Source organism: Rhinoderma darwinii, chromosome 2 (assembly GCF_050947455.1).
Source record: "Rhinoderma darwinii isolate aRhiDar2 chromosome 2, aRhiDar2.hap1, whole genome shotgun sequence".
NCBI classification, from domain to species: Eukaryota; Metazoa; Chordata; class Amphibia; order Anura; family Rhinodermatidae; genus Rhinoderma; species Rhinoderma darwinii.
In genome coordinates this window covers 308,522,717-308,544,516 of record NC_134688.1, presented here as the reverse complement: position 1 = coordinate 308,544,516, position 21,800 = coordinate 308,522,717, and the positions used below count along the sequence as shown (strand labels likewise).

General features: G+C 42.8%; 1 protein-coding gene across 1 annotated transcript in view; it reads right to left on the bottom strand.

The window, feature by feature from the left end:
* Nucleotides 1-21,800, bottom strand: part of DEF6 (DEF6 guanine nucleotide exchange factor) — a 328,222-nt gene that overhangs the window by 155,574 nt on the left and 150,848 nt on the right. The window contains exon 5 of the mRNA XM_075850631.1: nucleotides 19,598-19,744. Coding sequence (XP_075706746.1) covers nucleotides 19,598-19,744 — 147 coding nt within the window. The remainder of the gene's footprint in view (nucleotides 1-19,597; nucleotides 19,745-21,800) is intronic.

Below are 21,800 nucleotides of genomic sequence, written 5' to 3'. Positions count from 1 at the left end.
TGTTCATTCATGATTAGCTTTACTCACAGCACAGCGTGATCTCGCGAGATCACGCTGTGCTGTCGCTTACTCCCACATTAACTTTACCGAAGTGTCTTGAGAGTGAATAGACATTGCCTCCAGCCAGGATGCGATGTCTAGTCACAATCCCGACACTTCGGTAAAGTTTCTGTGGGACTTAACTCACAGCACAGCGTGATCTCGCTGTGAATGACAGCACAGCGTGATCTCGCGAGTTCACACTGTGTGTGCAGTGAAAGAAGCTGGGCTGGAGCGATGAGAAGTGTATGACGCTGATATACGCATACGTATACACTACTCTGTACAACGCCCAGTTGGTAAAAAGTTACAAATCGCCCAGTTGTCTATTAAGAAAATAATTAGCATAAATCTAAAATTGTTCATAACTTGCTCAAAATTGATAGTTTTTCAAAATAAAACCACTGTTGTTGTCTACATTACAGTGCTCATCAGATTATGTAGATAATAGGGCACTTATAATCTGACAGAGCCACTTTAAGTGCAAGGAGTGGTCCAAGTTCAAGGAGTGGTCTATTCTCTTAATCATATAACGCACCCTTTTAGGAGATTTTCGAAAGGGAGCTGAAATGGATAAGTGGGTTTTTTTAAGAGCTGGTGTTTTTGTTTTAATACAATTTATCCTGTTCTTATTTTTTGCTTTTTGTTTCTTATTTAATTTTCCATTTTTTGTTATTTACTTTTTATTTAATATTTAATATCTATTATCAGTACTTCTCTACATTTCCTATTGGTTTTCATTTATTATTTGGACCCTCTGTTTGAAAGAATGATCCTCAATTCGATAACAATGTGTCACTAAAATAAACTGGTTATCTATACATATTTATATAAATATGTAAACTCATTCGCAAACCACCTACACTTGACACACGTATAACCACTTGATCTCTGAGTGTCTAAATGTATTGATAAATAGAATAAAATGTGGCTGGTCCTATACACACAGTTCTCAATTATTATAATGTAGTTCTTCTGTGAGCTTTACTATGTGGAAATTTGAAAGGTCTATATGTGGTTTAGATGTTTTCATTAAGGCCGTCAGGGGTCAACGTTCGGAGTTTGAAAATCCAATATGCTTCTTTTTCATTTACTTTAGTGGGGCGATTGTGAGCTGTATTCGCTATGTGTTCGATAGGAGAGATTTTTAATCCGAAAAAAGATGAATTTTGATATTAATTTTAACCTAGCGTTAAACCGTTGATTGTTTAATCCGCATCAGAGTGGTTGTGTGGTTCTACCAACATATTGTATACCACATTCACATTCAATGACATAAATCACAAAGTCTGTACTACAATTCATAAACATTTTGATTTTATACTCTTTGTTGTATTTGATATTATGGAATTTCTTCCGTGGTCTATACTCCCACATATAAAAACTCCCACTACGGAGGGAAAGAGGCTAATATTTCCGAGGGGTTGTTTTTTCTTTAATCTACTAGGGGCCACTACGTTTTTGATGGTCTTTCCCCTTCAAAAAGTAATTCCAGGTTTTTTTTGAATGATCTTGTTAAAGACAGTTTCATTCAAAAAAATCCCTGAATGTTTTTTCAGGGTATTTCTGATCAGACCATTCCCACTATTGAATGATGTAATGTAATTACTGTAGTATTGGTTCTTTTCTTCCCCTTTTTGTATGATTATAATCTTCTCTTGGAGGCATTGGTCTTGTGAACGAGCAAGTTTGTCCTTAAATGCATTTGTAATAATCTTACGGGGGTTACCTTTGTCTTCAAATCTTTTTTGTAGAATTTTGGCCCTTTCTCTGTATACTTTTGTGGAGGTACAGTTTTTTTTAACCTGTCTTAATTGGCTATAAGGTATATTTAACATCCATTTTTAAAAATGTGCGCTCTTGCGCTCTTAAAATTCAGGAAGCTGTTTGTATCTGCCTTTTTGAAATGTGTTCGGGTAGTGAAAGATGTATATGGCCAATTTCTAGGTCTAGAAAGACAATGCTTGTTTGTGATACTGTGGGCGTTAATTTTAATCCCCAAGATTTATTATTCAGCCCCTTGATGAAATGCCCCACTTCTTCCATTGTACCTGACCAGATGATAAAAAGGTCATCTATATATCTTTTATAGTAAACAATTTTTTCTACTTTTTCGTGTCCCTTGGCGATATACATGGATTCAAATATCCCCATAAATAAGTTGGCATAACTTGGGGCCACTCGAGTCACTATAGCCATACCTTTCTTTTGTTGGTATATTTTACCTTCGTGTTTAAAAACATTATTGATAAGATGAATTCCAGACCTTGTATTAAAAAATCTATTTGGTCCTTAGGCACTGAACCGTCTTCTTCTAGGTAATATTTTATGGCTTTTAGTCCTAATTGATGTTCTATATTAGAATAAAGAGCCGTGACATCTAGAGTTAGTAAACTATAATTGTCGCTCCAATTTAGACTTTTTAAATCCCTAATGAGACTCGTAGAGTCTCTGAGGTAGGAAGGCAGTTTTGTGACCAGGCCCTGCAGATATAGATCAATAAAATGTGAGAGTTTACATGTGAGGGAATTTAAACCCGAGATGATGGGTCGCCAAGGTGGATTTTTTTGATCCTTATGAATCTTGGGTAGATGATAAAAAATTGAGTGTCAGGATTCTGGACCGTCAGAAAATATTAGGATAATAATAACCGGTGGCACAACACGACTCCAGCAGGTTAAGGCACAGGAACAGATATAGCACGGGATATAGGATACAGGTAGCAGGGCATGGGAACAGGATAACACTAAGGGACCATTTGCTAAGACTAACATGGGTAAACACAACAACGCTCAGGCAATGAATGAAAGGGCAGAGCCCTTTTTATAGTCCAGGGTGATCATGGGCTAATTACAGATTTTCCTCATGTGTGTTCACTGGCCCTTTAAGGCTGGGCACGAGCGCGCGCGCACCCTACGGGAACTAGTGCAGCGATGCGGAAATGAGTGTCAGCATCTCTCAGGAGGGAGATGCCACCCGGCACTCACTCGTCCATAGCCGCGGCCGTCGGGGGGCAAGTAAGAACGACGATCCGCGGGTGTGGACTTTACAAATTCCCTCTGTGATAGAAAGAATAGAATCTAGATTTTCCATGGACTGGGAGGTGTATATACATGGTTGTAAATATCGCGTTTGTATCCGATTTCTAATTTTTTTTGCTCTTTTATTGCAAAGTGTCGCCGTAAAGTGAGTTTTCTTATAAAACCATTCAGATCCAAAAATAATTGGAAATCATTTGCTTTTTATGTCGGACAAAAAGAAAGTTCTTTTGAAATTTGTTTTACCTCCTCCTTGCTCAGTTCATGTGAGGATAAATAGAAAATCCCCTGGTTCTTTATTTTTGTTCCTTGTGCACATCCCTTTGATAAGCTCTCTCGTTTTTTCTTTTTTGGCTTCTTTTCCTACCTCCTCGGCATCCTCTATTCTTTTTTTTCTTTTGGTGGAAGGGGCTGGAAGTATTTGGTTATCATGAGATTTTCTGTTGTTTCTTTGGGGTGCTGGATCGGTCGCAGAGTAATGTCTGGTAAGGGAGGGAAATATAAAAAATGACATGGAAGATGCATTGGACGGACAGCTTTGAGGAGATGGTTCTGGGGATTTTTGGAGTGGATGCATTATGAAGGTCAAATGCACTGAGATGCAATACAAGGGGGGGGTGTAGGCCGTTGGACTCTGGGTGGGATAGAGGGTATTGACCCCTTCTGTCGAGTCAAGTGTGGGGAAAAAAATGTTATCTATAAGATTGGAGATGTTCAAATTCTCTAGGGGATGTGGTAATTCTTCGATATTTGGTGTTATGCAGAGAGCTGGGAGGTTTGGATTTGGCGGTATATCCAAATCTCCGAGTTCATTGCTTTTCTTCCCATTATTGTTAGTGTTATCCTTGTTGATGGTATTCTGGGAAAATCTATGATTTTTGTATTGTTTGTGTATTTCCTTGTATATCTGTATTTTCCGCTTGGAGAGTTACTAGCTCTCTGTTATGCATATTTGTGGAATCTGCCTCTTTGTTTTTTGGGATTTCTAATGATTTGTCTGTTTCTGGGAAAATTGGGCATCATTTCCCTATTGCTGTTTTTCTGGCTATTCCTATTGTATTTATTTCTATTCAAGTGGGATTGTTGGTAATTTTCTAAGATCTGTTCTTTCCATGGTAGTGTTGGATTTCTATTAGTTTTTGGAAATCCCATGGATATAGCACTTCCGATGTTGTGAATCTGTTTTTATAATCATTGCGATCCCTCAAAAGTTTTTTGGCTTACTATTACTACTGTTTCCTTCCTATTCTTAGTAGAGAGCTCAAGCATTGGGAAGTTCTTGTGCATTTTATATTTCTCAAGTTTACGCCATAATAGGTTGATGTGTTTTGTATGTTCCTGTGTCAGTAGGGATCTTTTCTTTATCAGATGATCAATCATGCCTGCTGAGCAAAAGGTCATATACTTGTCCCAATCCTCAGTAAATATTAAATCTTCTGGAAAGGCTGATAGAAAGGGCATACCTAAACCTCTAGGTAATATCTTTTCCCTTTGATAAATCTGTAAAAATAAAAAATCTAAACTTTGCACGAGAAAGAGTGATCCTTTTTTCTAAATCCATTTGAAGCACCTTGGCCCTTTGCTCCCATTTGGACTTGCTGGATTAAGTGGCTTGTGAACAAGAGGAGTTATTAAACCGGATTGGGTTGCTGTATTCCTGTGGGTGATACTGTGTGTGATAAATTAATTGAGTGCTTGCAAATAGAAGCTAGCAAGACTGACACAATTTAAAACCCTTTTTTCTTCTCAGCTTCCCTGCTGTGCAGCTAACTAGGGGGAGGGGTTAATTGCTCTCAGGTGATATAAATTAGCCATTTGGGTAGGCTGGATTAATCCCTTCGCGCACCCAGATGTGCTATTACGTACGGGTGCGGGGGGTGATGTTTGGAGCGCGCTCACTTACTGAGCGTGCTCCATATGCTGCATATGTCAGCTGTATTTAACAGCGAACACCCGGGACTAACAACCAGGACCAGCGATCGCGCTGTTCCTGACTTTTTAAATCCTCAAATGCTGCGGTCAATCGCAACTGCAGCGTTTGAGGCGTTGAAAAGGGGGGGCGGCGCCCTCCGACAGCTCATCGCCCCCTGCAACAAAATCGGGGGGTGATGGCAATTGTCATGGCAGCCCAGGGGCCTAATGTAGGCCCCCAGGGCTGCCTTTAATCCTCCTCTGCTAAATCCTGCCTGTGAAAGGGCTTAACAGAAGCCTGTAAAAATGACAATATATGGCAATACGCATTAGATCGCTGGTTCAAGTCCCCTAGGTGGCTAATAAAGTGTGTAACAAAAGTGCAAAAAAGTTTTTAGTAGTGAAAAAAAAACCAAATATATTAAAAGTTTTAAAAAAAACTTTTCCCATTTTTCCCCTAAAGTAATGTCAAAAATAAAAAAAGTTAACAAAACTGGTATCGCTGCGTCCGTAAAAGTCTGAACTAATACAATATAGCATTATTTAACAAGCACGGGCAACGCCGTGCAAAACAAAATATGTAAACCGCCAAAATTGCTGTTTTTTGGTCAACTTAGCTCTCAAAAAAACATTTAATAAAAAATGATCAAAAAGTTCTACGTACCAAAAAATGGTACCAATAAAAACTACAGCTCGTCCTGCAAAAAATAAGCCCTCACAATGCTCAATTCACAAAAAAAATTAAAAAAAGTCAATAAAAGTAGTAAAATATACAAAAACCTATATAAGTTCAGTATCACTGTAATCGTATTGAGCCACAGAATAAAGATAAGTTATCGCTTTTTACGCACGGTGAAAGATATAAAAACTAAACCCAAAAAACAATTGAGGAATCACAGTTTTTTTCAAGTTTAGCCTGCTAAGAATTTATTTTCAGTTTCCCAGTACATTATATGGGACTATAAACGGTACCAAAGGAAATGACAACTCCTCCCTCACATCACTCTATTGATGGAAAAATAAAAAAGTTATGGCTCTTGGAATGCGGGGAGTGAAAAACTAAAATGAAACATAAAAAAATGGCTCAGTCCCTAAGGGGGTTAAGTGGTTTGTGAACAAGTGGAGTTATTAAACCAGAGTTTAAAAGAGGAGTTAAAGTCCCTGTATGTACTCTTCTTTACTTTTACTTTTTCAATTGTTCACTGTTTTTTTGTAACTGGGATAATGGACAGCAAGATTGGAGGTTTTCTTCAGTGCACAGTTTGCCATATGTATGCACGACTGGAGCAGGAGTTACAGGGTGAATACCTCTGTGGCAGATGTGAGCATGTTGTTCACCTGGAAGCTCGCATTAGACTTACCTGCTAACGCCGATGCTGCTGCAGAATCAACTGAAGCCTCTGGTGCCGATGTGTCCTCGCTCGTCTGACACGATGCAGGACCTGTGAGTGACGTCACAGCGTGATCTGGCAGAAGCTGGGCGTTCTGAAGAGAAGTGGATGATACTTCTCGTCAGAGCGCCCAGCTAGTAAAAGTATTAAAAACGCCCCGATGTACGCACATAATACACGCCCACTTGGACTTTTACTTTTAAACACACCCACTTGGACTTTTGCAAGCCTCATTTGCATAACTACAAAAATGGTCATAACTTGGCCAAAAATGCTCGTTTTTTTAAAATAAAAACGTTACTGTAATCTACATTGCAGCGCCTATCTGCTGCAATAGCAGATAGGGGTTGCAAAATCTGGTGACAGAGCCTCTTTAATGTAGTTAGGGGCAGTAAAAAGGGGTCCAAGAAAAGGAAGACCAATCCTGTTTCTGTTATTCCAAACAAAATTGCCAAGTTGGGTGATGATGCGAGGGTGTCGGTCTCAGAAATGGCAGCCCTAGTGAATACTGATCTCCCTTCAGCCAGGAGAACAGTCCAGCTAGTACTCGACGGGATGATAATGCAGCTTGGGCAAGGCAATTAGTAGTTGTAGGGGATTCTATAATCAGGAAGACAGATAGAATAATTTGTCGCCAAGACCGCCTCAACCTAATGGTTTGCTGTCTCCCTGGTGCCAGGGTTCGGCATGTGGTGGAGCAGGTGGATAAAATACTGTGAGGGGCTGGTGATGATCCAGCTGTCGTGGTCCATGTGGGAACTAACGACAGAATAAATGGTAGGTGGAGGAGCCTTAAGAATAATTTAAAAGAACTAGGCTACAAGCTGAAAGGTAGGACCTCCAAGGTAGTATTCTCAGGAATACTGCCTGTGCCGTGTGCATCACAGGAAAGGCAGCGGGAGATCAGGGAGTTAAATACATGGCTTAGGTCTTGGTGTAGAGGAGACGGCTTTGGGTTCCTAGAGCACTGGGCTGACTTTTCATTGGGGTACAAACTGTATTCTGCAGATGATTTGCACCTAAATGGAAGGGGGTCCGCTGTGCTGGGGGAGAGAATTCTAGCTGGGGTGGTGGAGTATTTAAACTGGGGCTGAGGAGGGAGGTCAATGTAGAAAATTAATGGGTAGTTAGGTTAGAGAGATGTCAGAGTATATTGGTGGGGGGAGAAATAGACTGTGGGGAGAGGACTAGACAACAGGAGATCCTTTTGTTACAAAACAACAATGAAAATAAAAATGCCCAAATAATGTCAAATAATCACATTTCTGATACCAAACGTGGCAATTTGAAATGCAAGTTAAAGTGTATGTTCACCAATTCCAAAAGTCTAGCAAGCAAAATGGGGGAGCTGGAGGCCTTGGTACTGGAGGAATTTATAGATATAGTAGGTGTTGCTGAAACATGGCTAGACTCTTCACATGACTGGGCTGTAAATCTACAGAGTTTTACACTGTTTCGGAAAAACAGGGCAAATAGGAAAGGTGGTGGTGTATGTCTGTATGCAAGAAGTGATATGAAGGTGAGTGTGAATGAGACATTAGAGGGTGAAGATATAGTGAGGAGGTTGAAACCTTGTGGGTGGAATTACAAAAGGAGGTAAACACTGAAAAAATTACTTTTGGTGTAATCTATAGACCCCCCCAATATAACTGAGGAGATGGAAGTTCAGCTATATAAAATTATGGAGCAGGCTGCACAGGCTGGTACTGTAGTAATAATGGGAGATTTGAATTACCGGGATATTAATTGGTGCCATGGTTCAGCTTCAACTGCGAAGGGGAGAAATTTCCTCAACCTGTTGCAAGAAAATTTTATGGGCCAGGTTGTGTAAGACCCGACTAGAGGTGAAGCTCTGTTGGGTCTGGTCATTTCTAATAATACAGAGCTTGTTGGGAAGGTCAATGTTCGTGAAAACCTCGGTAACAGTGATCACAATATAGTTACATTTTACCTATACTGCAAAAAAAAAAACACAGGCTGGGAGGGCAAAAACACTTAATTTTAAGAAGGCCAATTTTCCCAGGATGAGGGCTGCAATTCAGGATATAGACTGGGAAGAACTAATGTCAAATAATGGTACAAATGATAAATGGGAGATCTTAAAATCCACTTTGTATAATTATAGTGCAACATTTTTTCCTATAGGTAACAAGTATTAACGATTAAAATTAAACCCCACATGCCTTACACCTTCTGTAAAAAGGGCAATACATGACAAAAAAAGGGCATTTGAAAAATACAAATCTGAGGGTACATTTGTAAATTATAAAGATCTTAATAAAATCTGTAAAAAAGTTATAAAATAAGCAAAAATACAAAATGAAAGGCAGGTAGCCAAGGATAGTAAAACAAATCCCAAAAAAATCTTCAAGTATCTAAATGCAAAAAAGCCAATGTCTGAACATGTAGGACCCATAAATAGTGGTAATGGGGAGTTGGTCACAGGGGATCAAGAGAAGGCAGAGTTACTAAAAGGGTTCTTTAGCTCTGTATATACAACAGAAGAAAGAGCTGATATAGCCGATGCCAGTGCTGTTATTACATCTACTAATATACATTATTGGCAGAATGTAGATATGTTCCAAGCTAAGGTAAATAAAATAAATGTGCACAAGGCCCCGGGACCAGATGGGTTACACCCTAGAGTTCTTAAAGAGCTTTGTTCAGTTATTTCTCTCCCCCTCTTCATAATATTTAGAGATTATCTAGTGACTGGTATAGTGCCAAGGGACTAGCGCAGAGAAAATATTGTGCCTATTTTCAAAAAGGGCTCTAGGTCTTCCCTGGGTAATTATAGTTTTAAGGGGCTATTGAGGGACTATATACAGGATTATGTGACAAAAAATAGTATTACAAGTGACAGCCAGCATGCTTTTACTAAGTTGTCACACCAACCTGATTTGTTTCTATGAAGGGGTAAGCAGAAGCATAGACAGAGGGGCCGCTGTGGATATAGTGTTTTTGGACTTTGCAAAGACATTTGACACTGTCCCTCATAGACGTCTAATGGGTAAATTAAGGACTATAGGTTTAGAAAGTATAGTTTGTGATTGGATTGAGAATTGGCTCAAGGACTGTGTCAAGAGGGTTGTGAATGATTCCTACTCTGAATGTTCACCGGGTATAAGTTGTGTACCCCAGGGTTCCGTGCTGGGACCACTATTATTCAACTTATTTATTAATGATATAGAGAATGGTATTAATAGCACTATTTCTATTTTTGCAGATAACACCAAGCTATGTAGTATTGTTCAGTATATGGAAGATGCTCGTAAATTGCAAGCTGATTTGGACACACTAAGTGTTCGGGCATCCACTTGTCAAATGAAGTTTAATGTGGATAAATGCAAAGTTATGCATCTGGGTACCAACAATCTGCATGCATCATATGTCCTAGGGGGAGCTATACTGGGAGACTTACTTGTTAAGAAGGATCTGGGTGTACTTGTAGATCATAGACTAAATAACAGCATGCAATGTCAATCTGCTGATTCTAAGGCCAGCAAGATATTGTCATGTATTAAAAGAGGCATGGGCTATTGGAACAGGGATATAATATTACCACTTTACAAAGCATTAGTGCGGCCTCATCTAGAATATGCAGTGTCATGCCCATGGTCGTGGGCCGTCAGGCTCACTCACCTCCTGATGCCCGCAGCCATGGAACTGGGAGTGCTGGTCCTCATCTCCTCCTCAGGAGACGCCAGCGCTCACTTCCGCTTCTCCCGGCCGGGTCCCGTAGGGTGTGTGCGCACGCTCCTGCCTGCTCTTAAAGGGCCAGAACCTGGCCTGAAATGAGTACTAAATTAGCCCATGAGCACCCTGGACTATAAGAATGGCCCAGCCCCTTCCTGCAATGCCTGAGTGTTGTTGTTGTACCCTAAGTCTGTCTAAGCAAATGGTCTACTAGTGTTTCCCAGTTTCCACCAGTGTTTCCCGTTCCTGCTACCTGTAATCTGTATCCCGTCTTATCCTTGTCAAGTGCCGTGCTGAACTGAAGACTGCCTGCTGCCTGCCTAGTCCCAGCCGAGCCTGTCTTGCTACTGTCTGAGCTACCACAGGTACAGTATATGAACTATACACTGTGACCTGTGTCCTGTTGGCCGGCTGCCATAGCATCAAGGTGGTACGGTCCAGTGGGTCCACGTACCCAACGTGACTTACAGTCCAGTTCTGTGCTCCAGTTCATAGAAAAGATGCCCTGGAGTTGGAAAAAATACAAAGAAGAGCAACAAAGCTAATAAGGGGCATGGAGAATCTAAGTTATGAGGAAAGATTAAAAGAATCAAACCTATTTAGCCTTCAAAAGAGACGACTAAGGGGGGACATGACTAACTTATATAAATATATGAATGGCACATACAAAATATATGGTGAAATCCTGTTCTGCTTCTCCCGGCCGGGTACGGTAGGGTGCTCGTCCCCGCACTTAAAGGGCGAGAGTGTGCACATGGCCTGAAATAAGTACAAAATTGGCCCAAGAGCACCGTGGACTATAAGAAGGGCCAAGCCCCTTCCTGCAATGCCTAAGCGTTGTTGTCATACTCTAAGTCTGTCTAAGCAAATGGTCTCCTAGTGTTTTCCAGTTCCCAGTGTTTCCCGTTCCTGCTACCTGTAACCTGTATCCTGGCAAAGTGCCGTGCTGAGCTGAAGTCGTGCTGTATACTATGCCTGTCCTGCTACACTACGTCTGGTGCCTGCCTGCTGCCTAGTCCCAGCCGAGCCTGTCTTGCTACTGTCTGAGCTACCACAGGTACACTATACGAACTATAGACTGTGACCTGTGTCCTGTTGGCCAGCTGCCATACCGTCAAGGTCCAGTGGGTTCACGTACACAACAAGAAAGTACGCTCAGGCCATGGACCCCGCTGATCAATCCAAGATCATGATGACGTCACAAGAGATGCGGGCGGATATGCTAGACCTCCAGTCTCAACAGGACCAACTACTCGAGACCTTGGATATTATTGCACGTCGGCTAGAGGTGCAAGCTGCTGACCCTTCTACTACACCTCCTGGCAGTACTGATCCTCTGACTACACCTCCTGGCTGTGCTGATCCCCTATTTTCTTTGCCACTTCCTGACCGCTATGATGGAGATGCAAGGACCTGCCGTGGATTTTTGAACCAGTGCCAGATCCACTTTAGCCTGTATGCAAGGGCATTTCCGTCTGATGGTGAAAGGGTCGCTTTCATCATCTCTCTCCTCACTGGCAGGGCCCTTGCATGGGCAAATCCTATTTGGGAGAGACAAGGACCAGAGACCCGTGACTTCTGTAAGCTATTGCCTGGCGTTCCTCCGGACATTCCGCATGGTGTTTGAGGAGCCTGGACAAGTCTTGTCTGCAGCTGCATCCTTGCTGAACCTACGCCAGGGAGACACCTCCGTGGGCGAGTACGCCATCCACTTCCACACCCTGGCTGGAGAAATGTTGTGGAACTATGAGGCCCTGGTGGGTACATTCTGGCAGGGACTGTCTCCTAAGATTAAGGACGAGCTTGCTGCCCGAGATCTACCGTCTACCCTAGATGACCTCATCCTTCTGGCCGCCCGGATTGATATAAGGATCCAAGAACGGCTCCAAGAAGCTCGTTGGGAGAAAGGACTCCCTAGTCCAGTCCCTACTTTGCAGCAACTCCTGCTGTCCTCAGATGCCGATCCTCCTAAGGAGTCAGTGAGGATGGACCAGTTTAAGCTATCTACCCAGGAGAGACAATGCAGACGCATCTCGGGACTCTGTCTATATTGCGGCCTCGGAGGCCTTCTTGTGCGGCTTTGTCCCCAAAAGCCCCAGAGCCTAGGCTTGGTGGGAGAGATAGCCTTGGGTAAAGAAGGACTATCGTCTAAATTGTCCATTCCCGTGACCATAGTGTCCAGCAAGAAAACACATTGGATCTCTGCGTAGGTGGACTCTGGATCCGCTGCTAATTTCATTCGTAGAGACCTGGTAGATCTTCTCCAATTGCCCTCTACCCCTCTGGAGAGGCCGTTGATGGTTGCATCTGTAAATGGACTACCTCTGCCAGACCCAAATATAGCTTTGACCAAGCCGCTGAGGCTCCAAGTGGGAGCCCTCCACTCTGAGCTCCTCTCGTTCTTCGTCCTGCCCAAGGCCGTCAACCCCATGCTGCTGGGTCTGCCTTGGCTCCGACTCCATGCCCCAGTCCAGGACTGGAATTCTTGAGAGGTTCTTCAGTGGGGCTCCGAGTGTCTCAACCGTTGCCTGGTACAGATTAGTTCGGCTCAGCCTCCTCTGCCTCGGTCCTTGGCAGGATTGCCTGGTCATTATTCTGCATTTTCAGACGTCTTCAGCAAGAAAGAGGCGGAGATGCTGCCCGCACACCATGCGTATGACTGTCCTATCGACCTAGTTCCTGGTGCTTCCCTTCCCCGTGGTCGGGTATATCCTCTCTCCTTGCCATAGTGCTGGTCCCATCTCCTTCTCAGGAGACGCAAACGCTCACTTCCGCTTCTCCCGGCCGGGTCCCGTAGGGTGCGTGCGCACGCTCCTGCCCGCTCTTAAAGGGCCAGCACCTGGCCTGAAATTAGTACTAAATTAGCCCATGAGAACCCTGGACTATAAGAAGGGCCCAGCCCCTTCCTTCAATGCCTGAGCATTGTTGTCGTACCCTAAGTCTGTCTAAGCAAATGGTCTCCTAGTGTTTCCCAGTTTCCACCAGTGTTTTCCGTTCCTGCTACCTGTAATCTGTATCCCGTCTTATCCTGGTCAAGTGCCGTGCAGAACTGAAGTCGTGCTATATACTATACCTGTCCTGCTACACCACACCTGGTGCCTGCCTGCTGCCTGCCTAGTCCCAGCCGAGCCTGTCTTGCTACTGTCTGAGCTACCACAGATACACTATATGAACTATAGACTGTGACCTGTGTCCTGTTGGCCGGCTGCCATAGCATCAAGGTGGTACGGTACAGTGTGTCCACGTACCCAACGTGACATGCAGTTCAGTGCTGTGCTCCGGTTCATAGAAAGGATGCCCTGGAGTTGGAAAAAATACAAAGAAGAGCAACAAAGCTAATAAGGGGCATGGAGAATCTAAGTTATGAGGAAAGATTAAAAGAATCAAACCTATTTAGCCTTGAAAAGAGACAGCTAAGAGGGGACATGACTAACCTATATAAATATATGAATGGCACATGAAAAAATATGGTGAAATCCTGTTCCATGTAAAATCTCCTCAAAAAACAAAGAGGCATTCCCTCCGTCTGGCGAAACAAAGGTTCAATCTGCGGAGGCGACAAGCCTTCTTTACTGTGAGAACTGTAAATCTATGGAATAGTGTACCACAGGAGCTGGTCACAGTAGCTGCAGTAGATGGCTAACTAGTTGCCGACACTGGACGAGAATCGTCCTGAGTGGTGGGTACTTCGCGCATTAGGACGAGCATTCTCGTCCTGTGTGACAGCTAGTGTCCGCGCGATCGGGAGCGGGGCAACGGCTGTAATACACAGCGGTAGCGGCGCTCTAACGGGAACCTCTTCTCTCCGCCGTTAACCCCTTGAATGCCGCGATCACAGCTGATTGCGGCGTTCAAAGTAAATCACAGAAAATCCCTGTGACGAGATCAAAGCCCATATCTTGTATGGCCAGACAGCCCAGGGTCCATTGAAGGACCCCAGGGCTATCTGACCAGATTTCCTGTTGTTTGGGCTTACTGAAGTATTCCCTAACAACTGCCTGTGTACAATCAGTACACAGGCTAATGTACTGGCATATAGATATATGCCAGTACATTACAGTTAAAAAATCTAAATCAAAATGAAAAATCCATTTATGGGATTAAAAAAAAAAGTTAAATTAATGTAAAAAAAGTAAAAAAATACACAGCAAAGCAAATTTTTTACAATAAATAAACTTTTTAAAATATAAGTCCCAAAACATGAAATATTATAGACATATTTGGTATCGCCACGACCGTAACAACCTGAACAGCAAACGTATAACATTATTTATGATGATCGGTGTAAAAAATTGAAATAATAAAACTGCAGCAGAACTGCTTTTTTTCTGCATTTTTGCCAAAATAAAAATTTTGTTAAGTTAAACGATAATATATTTGTACCTACATAAAGTAAAACTCGTTCTGCAAAAAATAAATTCTCATACAACTACATCGTACAAGAAATAAAAAAGTTATTGTTATAGTGTTGGGATGCAAAGAGGGAAATATAAAAAAATTGTTCTGTCCTCAAGGCCAAAATTGGCCGTGTCCTTAAGGGGTTAAAAAAGGCTTAGGCTTAGATAATTTCCTAGAACGAAAAAATATCTGCTCCTATGACAATGTGTTGAATTTTTTCCCTTCCCCTTTCCCATCCCTTGGTTGAACTTGATGTACATGTGTCTTTTTTTCAACCGTACTAACTATGTAACTATGTAACTATGTAACCTTTAGCAGCGATAACAGACTTCAGTCGTCTTGGTTTGCCACAAGGATTTTATACCATTTTTCTCTGCAGATTCTCTTCACAGCCATTTTCAGGTCTCTCCAGAGATGTTCGATTGGGTTCAAGTCAGAATTCTGGCTGGGCCACTCAAAGTCATTCACGGAGTTGTCCCTAAACCACTCCTGTGTTCTTAGGGTTATTGTCTTATTGGAAGGTTAACCTTTGGCCCAGTCTGAGGTCCAGAGCACTCTAGATCAGGTTTTCATGAAGAATATCTCTGTACTTTGCTCCATTCATCTCTCCCTCAACCCTGACCAGTCTCCCTGTCCCAGTCTCTGAAAAACACCCCCACAGCATGATGCTGCCACCACCATGCTTCACTGTAGGGATGACATTGGGCAGGTGATGAGCAGTGCCTGGTTTCCTCCAGACATGACGCTTAGAATTAAGGCCAAAAAGTTCAATCTTGGTTTCATCAGACCACAGAATCTTGTTTCTCACAGTCTGAGAGTCCTTTAGGTGCTTTTTTGAAAACTTCAGACGGGCTGGCTTTCATTGTCTTTTACTGACTCTGCCATAAAGTCCAGATTGGTGGAGTGCCTCAGTGATTGTTGACTTTCTGGAAGTTTCTCCCATCTGCACATAGAATCTTTGGAGCTCAGCCATTGGATTATTGGTGACCTTTCTTACCAAGGCCCTACTTCCCTGATTACTTAGTTTGGTGGGGTGGCCAGCTGTAGGAAGAGTCCTGGTTGTTCCAAACTTCTTCAATTTAAGAATTATGGAGGCCACTGTGATGATGGGAACTTATTTTTGTACCCTTCTCCAGATCTGTGTCTCCGCACAATGCTGTCTCTGAGCTCTAGAGGCAGTTCTTTCCTCCTCATAGCTTGGTTTTTGCTCTGACAGACATTGTCAGCTGTGAGACCTTACAGGGGTGTGTCTTTCAAAATTATGTCCATTCAAATGAATTTACACAGGTTGACTCCAATCAAGGTATAGAACAATTCAGAGATGATCTATAGAAATGGGAGGCACCCAGAGCTAAATTTCAAGTGTCATAGCAAAGGGTCTGAATACTTTTGTCTATGCGAAATTTGAGTTTTCATTTTTAATAAATTTGCAAGAATTTATAAAATTTTGTTTTCACTTTGTCATTATGGGGAATTGAGTGCAAAATGACATATGATAGGGTTAGATACAGGGCCCAGTGGACAGTGTCACACATGATAGGCTTAGATGCAGGGCAGAGTAAACAGTATAACACATTAGAAAATTAGATACAGGCCCAGCAGACAGTATCACACATGGTAGGCTTAGATACAGGGCCCAGCAGACAGTATTAGTATACTTACCCTCCTCGCTCCTGAGCTGGGTCCTTTTCATCTCCAAGTGCAGCGTGCGTCCTCTTCGGCTCCAGGCGCAGCGCGGGTCCTGATGTCATTCAGCGTCACGACATTGTGCGTGGCTCACATAACGCTGTGAAAGGCCTCAGGACTCAGCAATGCGCCCGGACCTGATTTAGGGGCGAGGAGGGTAAGTATATTGTGACTGTAGTAACAGGGGCCCATGTAGTTTACTACATAGGCCCAAGCTACTTCAGTAAGTGGGATAGATGGGGTGCGGGGGTCCCCCTACCTTCCGGGCCAGGTTGTAGTTGTGATTGCTGCGCCCTCTATAGCTACGCCACTGCATGATAGGCTTAAATACAGGGTCCCAGCAGACAGTAGACGTTACTGTAGTAGCAGGGGGCCAGGTAGTTTACTATACCGCAAAGTATATATGTTTTTTTTTTTAAACATGGGAACCTAGGTGACAGATGCTATTGTATGGCATCCATTACATGCATACATTAAACGTATACGTCGGGGAGCTTCCCCAGAGCCTCAGAAGGAGCATCTGGTAACGCTCTGCTCCAGCCCTGGGGAGGCTTCTGATGTCACTTTTCATATATGGACAGTGCTGTCAGGAGCTTCCCCAGGGTCGGAGTCCCTGGCCAGTGCACTACCAATACTCTGCCTGGCAACTCTGTGTTGACATTACTGTTTGTATGTGTTAATGGTTGGATATGATTTTGTAATAATATTATTACCTGGTTAGGGTGTAGCGATGTTTTTACATTATATATTAGTAGGATTTAAACTCTTTATACAATGGTATTACTGTATTATAAACATTACTTGTCTGTATGGGACATGGCAGTATATGGCAGTATGTGTACAGTATATGGCGCTATTCTTTATATACTGTGGACAATAAGGTATTATTTAAGTGTACAGTATTACACATTATTAAAGGGTACAGTATATATGACTGCCTTAGTCATGTATACAGTATTGAGCAGCATCATGTGTGCAGCAGGAGCACTGCTATGATCTAAAAAGCATATGTTTGCCCCCATCTAAAAAAATATATTGAAGACAGCATAGCTATAAAACAACTTTTAGAACATGATAGGCTTATATTTACCATCTTATCAGTACATTGTCCCTGGATATTACTTTATAATGAAAATTGTACCCATAGATACATCAGCCCAGTCCCCAATAAATCAAGTCATGTACTTGCCAAATAATACCATTTTACAAGGGCCAAATAATATCTCCCCCGGGCTGCCATGACAACCATCGGCACTCTATTATCGCGTTGAGTGGAAGGGGCGATGGGCCATTGGAGGGAGCGCTCCCTCTTTCTAACAGATTAAATGCCACTTTTGTTATTGACCGCAGCATTTAAGTGGTTAAATGGCCAGGAACAGCACAATCGCTGTCCCTGGCCGTTAGTGTAATACCTAGCTGACACCCGCAGTGTATGGAGCAGGCTTAGCGCATGTGCCCGCTCCATACTTCTCCCCCTGCACCATGATGTACCGGCACCTCATCGTGCATTAAGGATTTAATGCCTCCCATAGTAGTGGCCATTTGTGTGCCACCCACACAGTAATAGTGCCCCCTGTGTGCACCTAACTCAGTAATGGTGCCCCCATTGTGCCCCACTTATTTAGGCTGCACACATAATGCCCCACTTAGTAATGGTTCCAGCACTCAGTAAAGGTGCCCCATAGTATTCCCTACTCAGTAATACTGCTCCTTTTCTGCCCACACTCAGTAATAATGCCCCCATAGTGCCCCATTCACTAATGCTATCCTCTTAGTGCCCTCCACTCAGCAATGGTGCACATCCACTCAGTAATGCTGCCCCCGTAAGTGCCCCCACTCTGTAATGGTGTCCCTATAATGTCCTCAGTAATGGTGCCCTCGACTCAGTAATAGTGCCCCAATAGTGCTCTGCTACATCTTAAAGGGAGTGACATATGTCAGCTGGTTGGTTATAAAGACCTGTTCTGAATTGCCATAACATGCCTGAGCAACAAAGTTCTTTGGATCCTGTTAATTTGTGAAGGTGTTTGTTGTTTGCTATTTTGAATCTGACCCGGACTGTTTCCTGACTCTGCCTTGGGATTGCTGCTCTATCCTATATCTGAGTTATTGTGTTGCATGAACTTTGCCAGTCCTGACCTTGGATATCCACGACTGCACTTCCTTTGGTCGATTCTGGTGTCTCGCTTTGGAAATTCCATCTTCTACCCGTCAGTGGATGCTATTGGTGACTCCTACGGGGACGTGTCCCTGCACAGAGTCTGAAAGCGCCATTTTAAGTTGGAGATTGGAAAATCCCTTAGGCTCCACAGCCTGGTTTCGACCAGCCAAATCTAGTAGTGACATAATAGGTCCACACTCATTCCCCGAGGCCTCAGGGTATGTTCACATGTACACGTCCATTACGGCTGAAATCACAGAGCTGTTTTCAGGAGAAAAGAGCTCCGCAATTTCAGACGTAATGGCAAGTGCAGGTGCTTTTCGCTGCGTCCATTACGGACGTAATTGGAGCTGTTTTTCCATGGAGTCCATGGAAGACGGCTCCATTTACATCTGAAGAAGTGACAGGCACATCTTTGACGCGGGCGTCTTTTTTATGCGCCGTCTTTTGACAGCGGCACGTAAAAAAAAATGACCGTCGGCACAGTACATCGTAAAACCCATTTTAATGAATGGGCAGATGTGTGCCAACGCTTTGGAGCCGTATTTTCGGACGTAATTCGGGGTTAAAACGCCCGAATTACGTCCGTAAATAGGGTGTGTGAATATACCCTAACCGTGACAACAGATAGGGCATGTACAGACACGGCAATTATGCAACTAATCTGCTTTAAAATCAGCATATGTGATGGTTCATCCAGACATGGCTGATTTCACAGCAGACTTGTCACAGGTTTCAGCCTTTGCATTATAAAGTCTAACATTTCTGCAGTGAAAATCTGCTGCTTTTCCGAATAAAACTGAGCAGAATGTAAACTCGCACCGCAAGCTATTTTTCGTACCGTTGTTTTCTGCAACGTCTGCACTAAGTAAACTAGAAAGCTATAGAAACTAAAGAAAGAGAAGTCTGCTGCAGATTTCCACTTCGGCCTGTTCGCACTGGAATTCCGCTGCAAATCCACCACATCTGAACATGCCCTTATGATTCAAGACTCAATCCCATTAACTTTAATAATGTGGTCCATCAGGTTTCTGTCAGGGTTTTACTGTTTTTGATTCCAAAAATGGCTCTGAAGACTACGCCATTCTTGCCATCAAAAACACATGAACCTTGAGATAAAGGTAGAAATTGCTAATGTGCTAACATAAATAAGAATGTTAAAATAAATACAAACATTGGAAAACAAGACAGTGGTATAGATACAAGCGGAAAAGTCCATTTATTTTCTGAACTCCCTAAAAAAGAAAAAAAATCCTATAAACAGTGCACATACTAACCTCAACCCCACAATCCTTGTCTATGGCAATACTCCCCTTCATCTCCTTGCAATCTTCACCCACATAGTAGCTCACAATTCCTGGTTTTAGAACAAACCAGCGTTCTGTCCATGTCCTTCTTAAGTTGTTTTTTTTTAGGAGATATCCCTGACAAAACATAAATGTCACTTTAGACTATAAACTCGTAAAAATAAGTTACTAGGCAATTTTATTTTGTGGAGATACACTTTAAAAGGATTGTATACTTTTAGTAAGTAGGGCTTAATCAGCATAACTGCTAACAGTTTACAATGTTCTTACTGTACTTCAACAATTCTGTAGCAAGGATGAAAGGGCTCATTCAGACGAGCGTGAATCTCGTCCGTGTGCTGTGCGTTGTAACAACAGACAGCGCACGGACCCATTGATTTCAATGGGGCTATTCACACATGCGTGAGTTTTCACGCAGCGAGAGTTTGTTGTGTGAAACTCATTGCATGTCCTATATTAGTGCATTTTCACGCAACTAGTCACCCATTTAAGTCAATGGGTGCGTGAAAACCACGGACAGCACATGGACGCACATCCATGTGCTGTCTGTGTTTCACGCATCAATTATACTGAAAAAAAAAAAGAAGTGCTTGCAAGTGCGTGAAAAACACATGCCACTCACAAAGCACACTGATGTTAAAGCGCAACACACACGGACAGATTTACGTGCGTGGTTTATTCACGTAAATCTGTCCCACTCGTGTGAATGTAGCCTAAGGGAATTGACAATCTGTCACATAAAAATCTGGTCTAGATCAGACGTGGTCTTCTTAAAGAGGTGGAATTTTGCCGATTGTTTTACTGTAGAAACACATACTATCAGCACAACGAGAGAATATGTTAAAAAGCTTTGCTGCCTGTTGTCACCAATAGTTGGCCGATCTGTATAAGGACTCATGTACACTGGCACTGAGCCAGTGTGCATGATTCAGTAAGGAGCAACGACAATACAGGCTCCATCAGATAAAAAAATATTCTGCCCTAGAAGCATGATTCTAGAATAGCTCTGTACATATGGAATCCGATGAAGCATGCCCATTTTGTACTGGAATCAATAGAAAAAAAGCTCAGTGTGCCTTGGAGGTATACAGATGTACAGTAGAGGCTTCATGCAGCTCTATGCCAGACAAACGGAGCTGTAATACAGCTGTGTGCATGAGACCTAGTGCTGTGTACACTTCCTATTAACCTGAACAGGTTGAGATCTTAACTTTGCTTGTTCTATACTACAAAATAGAGCATTATAGACTTCTCGAGTGAATGAAAAATGCTCTATATATTTTATGGTACATTTTTTGTCACGAAAATTGATAAGGGAGATATATAGATACAATATAACTTTTGTTAAGAATATTCAGAGTAATTAGTTAAAGAAAACCTTTCACCTCCCCATACATGTGCAGCTGAGTGCAGCATGTAATGGGGGAGGGCTGCACAAACCCTGGGGCACTTTACATTTTTTTTCTACCTGCCTCCGTTATTTAGATATCGGTGCCGTTATATTTGGTCCCATTAATTTAAATAACCCACTGAACAGTCAACTGGGCGTGTACTGTCAAGGCGGCGTCTTACTACGGCCGTGACACTGTCCAATCAGATATGGACAGTGCCACAACATGAGAGAGTGTGCGATTTAATTATTTTCACCCGAACAGGCAAGGGGGCGTGTCAGTGCTACGGACAGAGCTGTGGAGAGGAGAGCGCGCACGCGCGCTCTCATCTCTTCAGCTCTTGTGAGAGACCCAATCTTGTACTTTTTTCTGCCGAACTGGCAAGGGGGCGTGTAACTGCTATGGACAGTGTAAGAGCTGGGGAGCGCTCGGTTCGACAGACAATACAAGACTGATCTCTCGCAAGAGCTGAAGAGATGAGAGCGCGCATGCGCGATCTCCTCAGCTCTGTCCGTAGCAGTGACACGCCCCCTTGCGTGTTTGGGTGAAAAGAATGCAATCGCGCACTCTATATAACGCGCCAAATATAATGGCACCAATATCTAAATAACGGAGGCAGGTAGAAAAAAAATGTAACGTGCCCCAGGGTTTGTGCAGCCCTCCCATTACATGCTTCACTCAGCTGCACATGTATGGGGAGGTGAAAGGTTATCTTTAAGAAACATATTCCTTCCGTTGTTATTGTTTAGGTTCTATTCACATCTGCGATGTGGCTTCTGTTT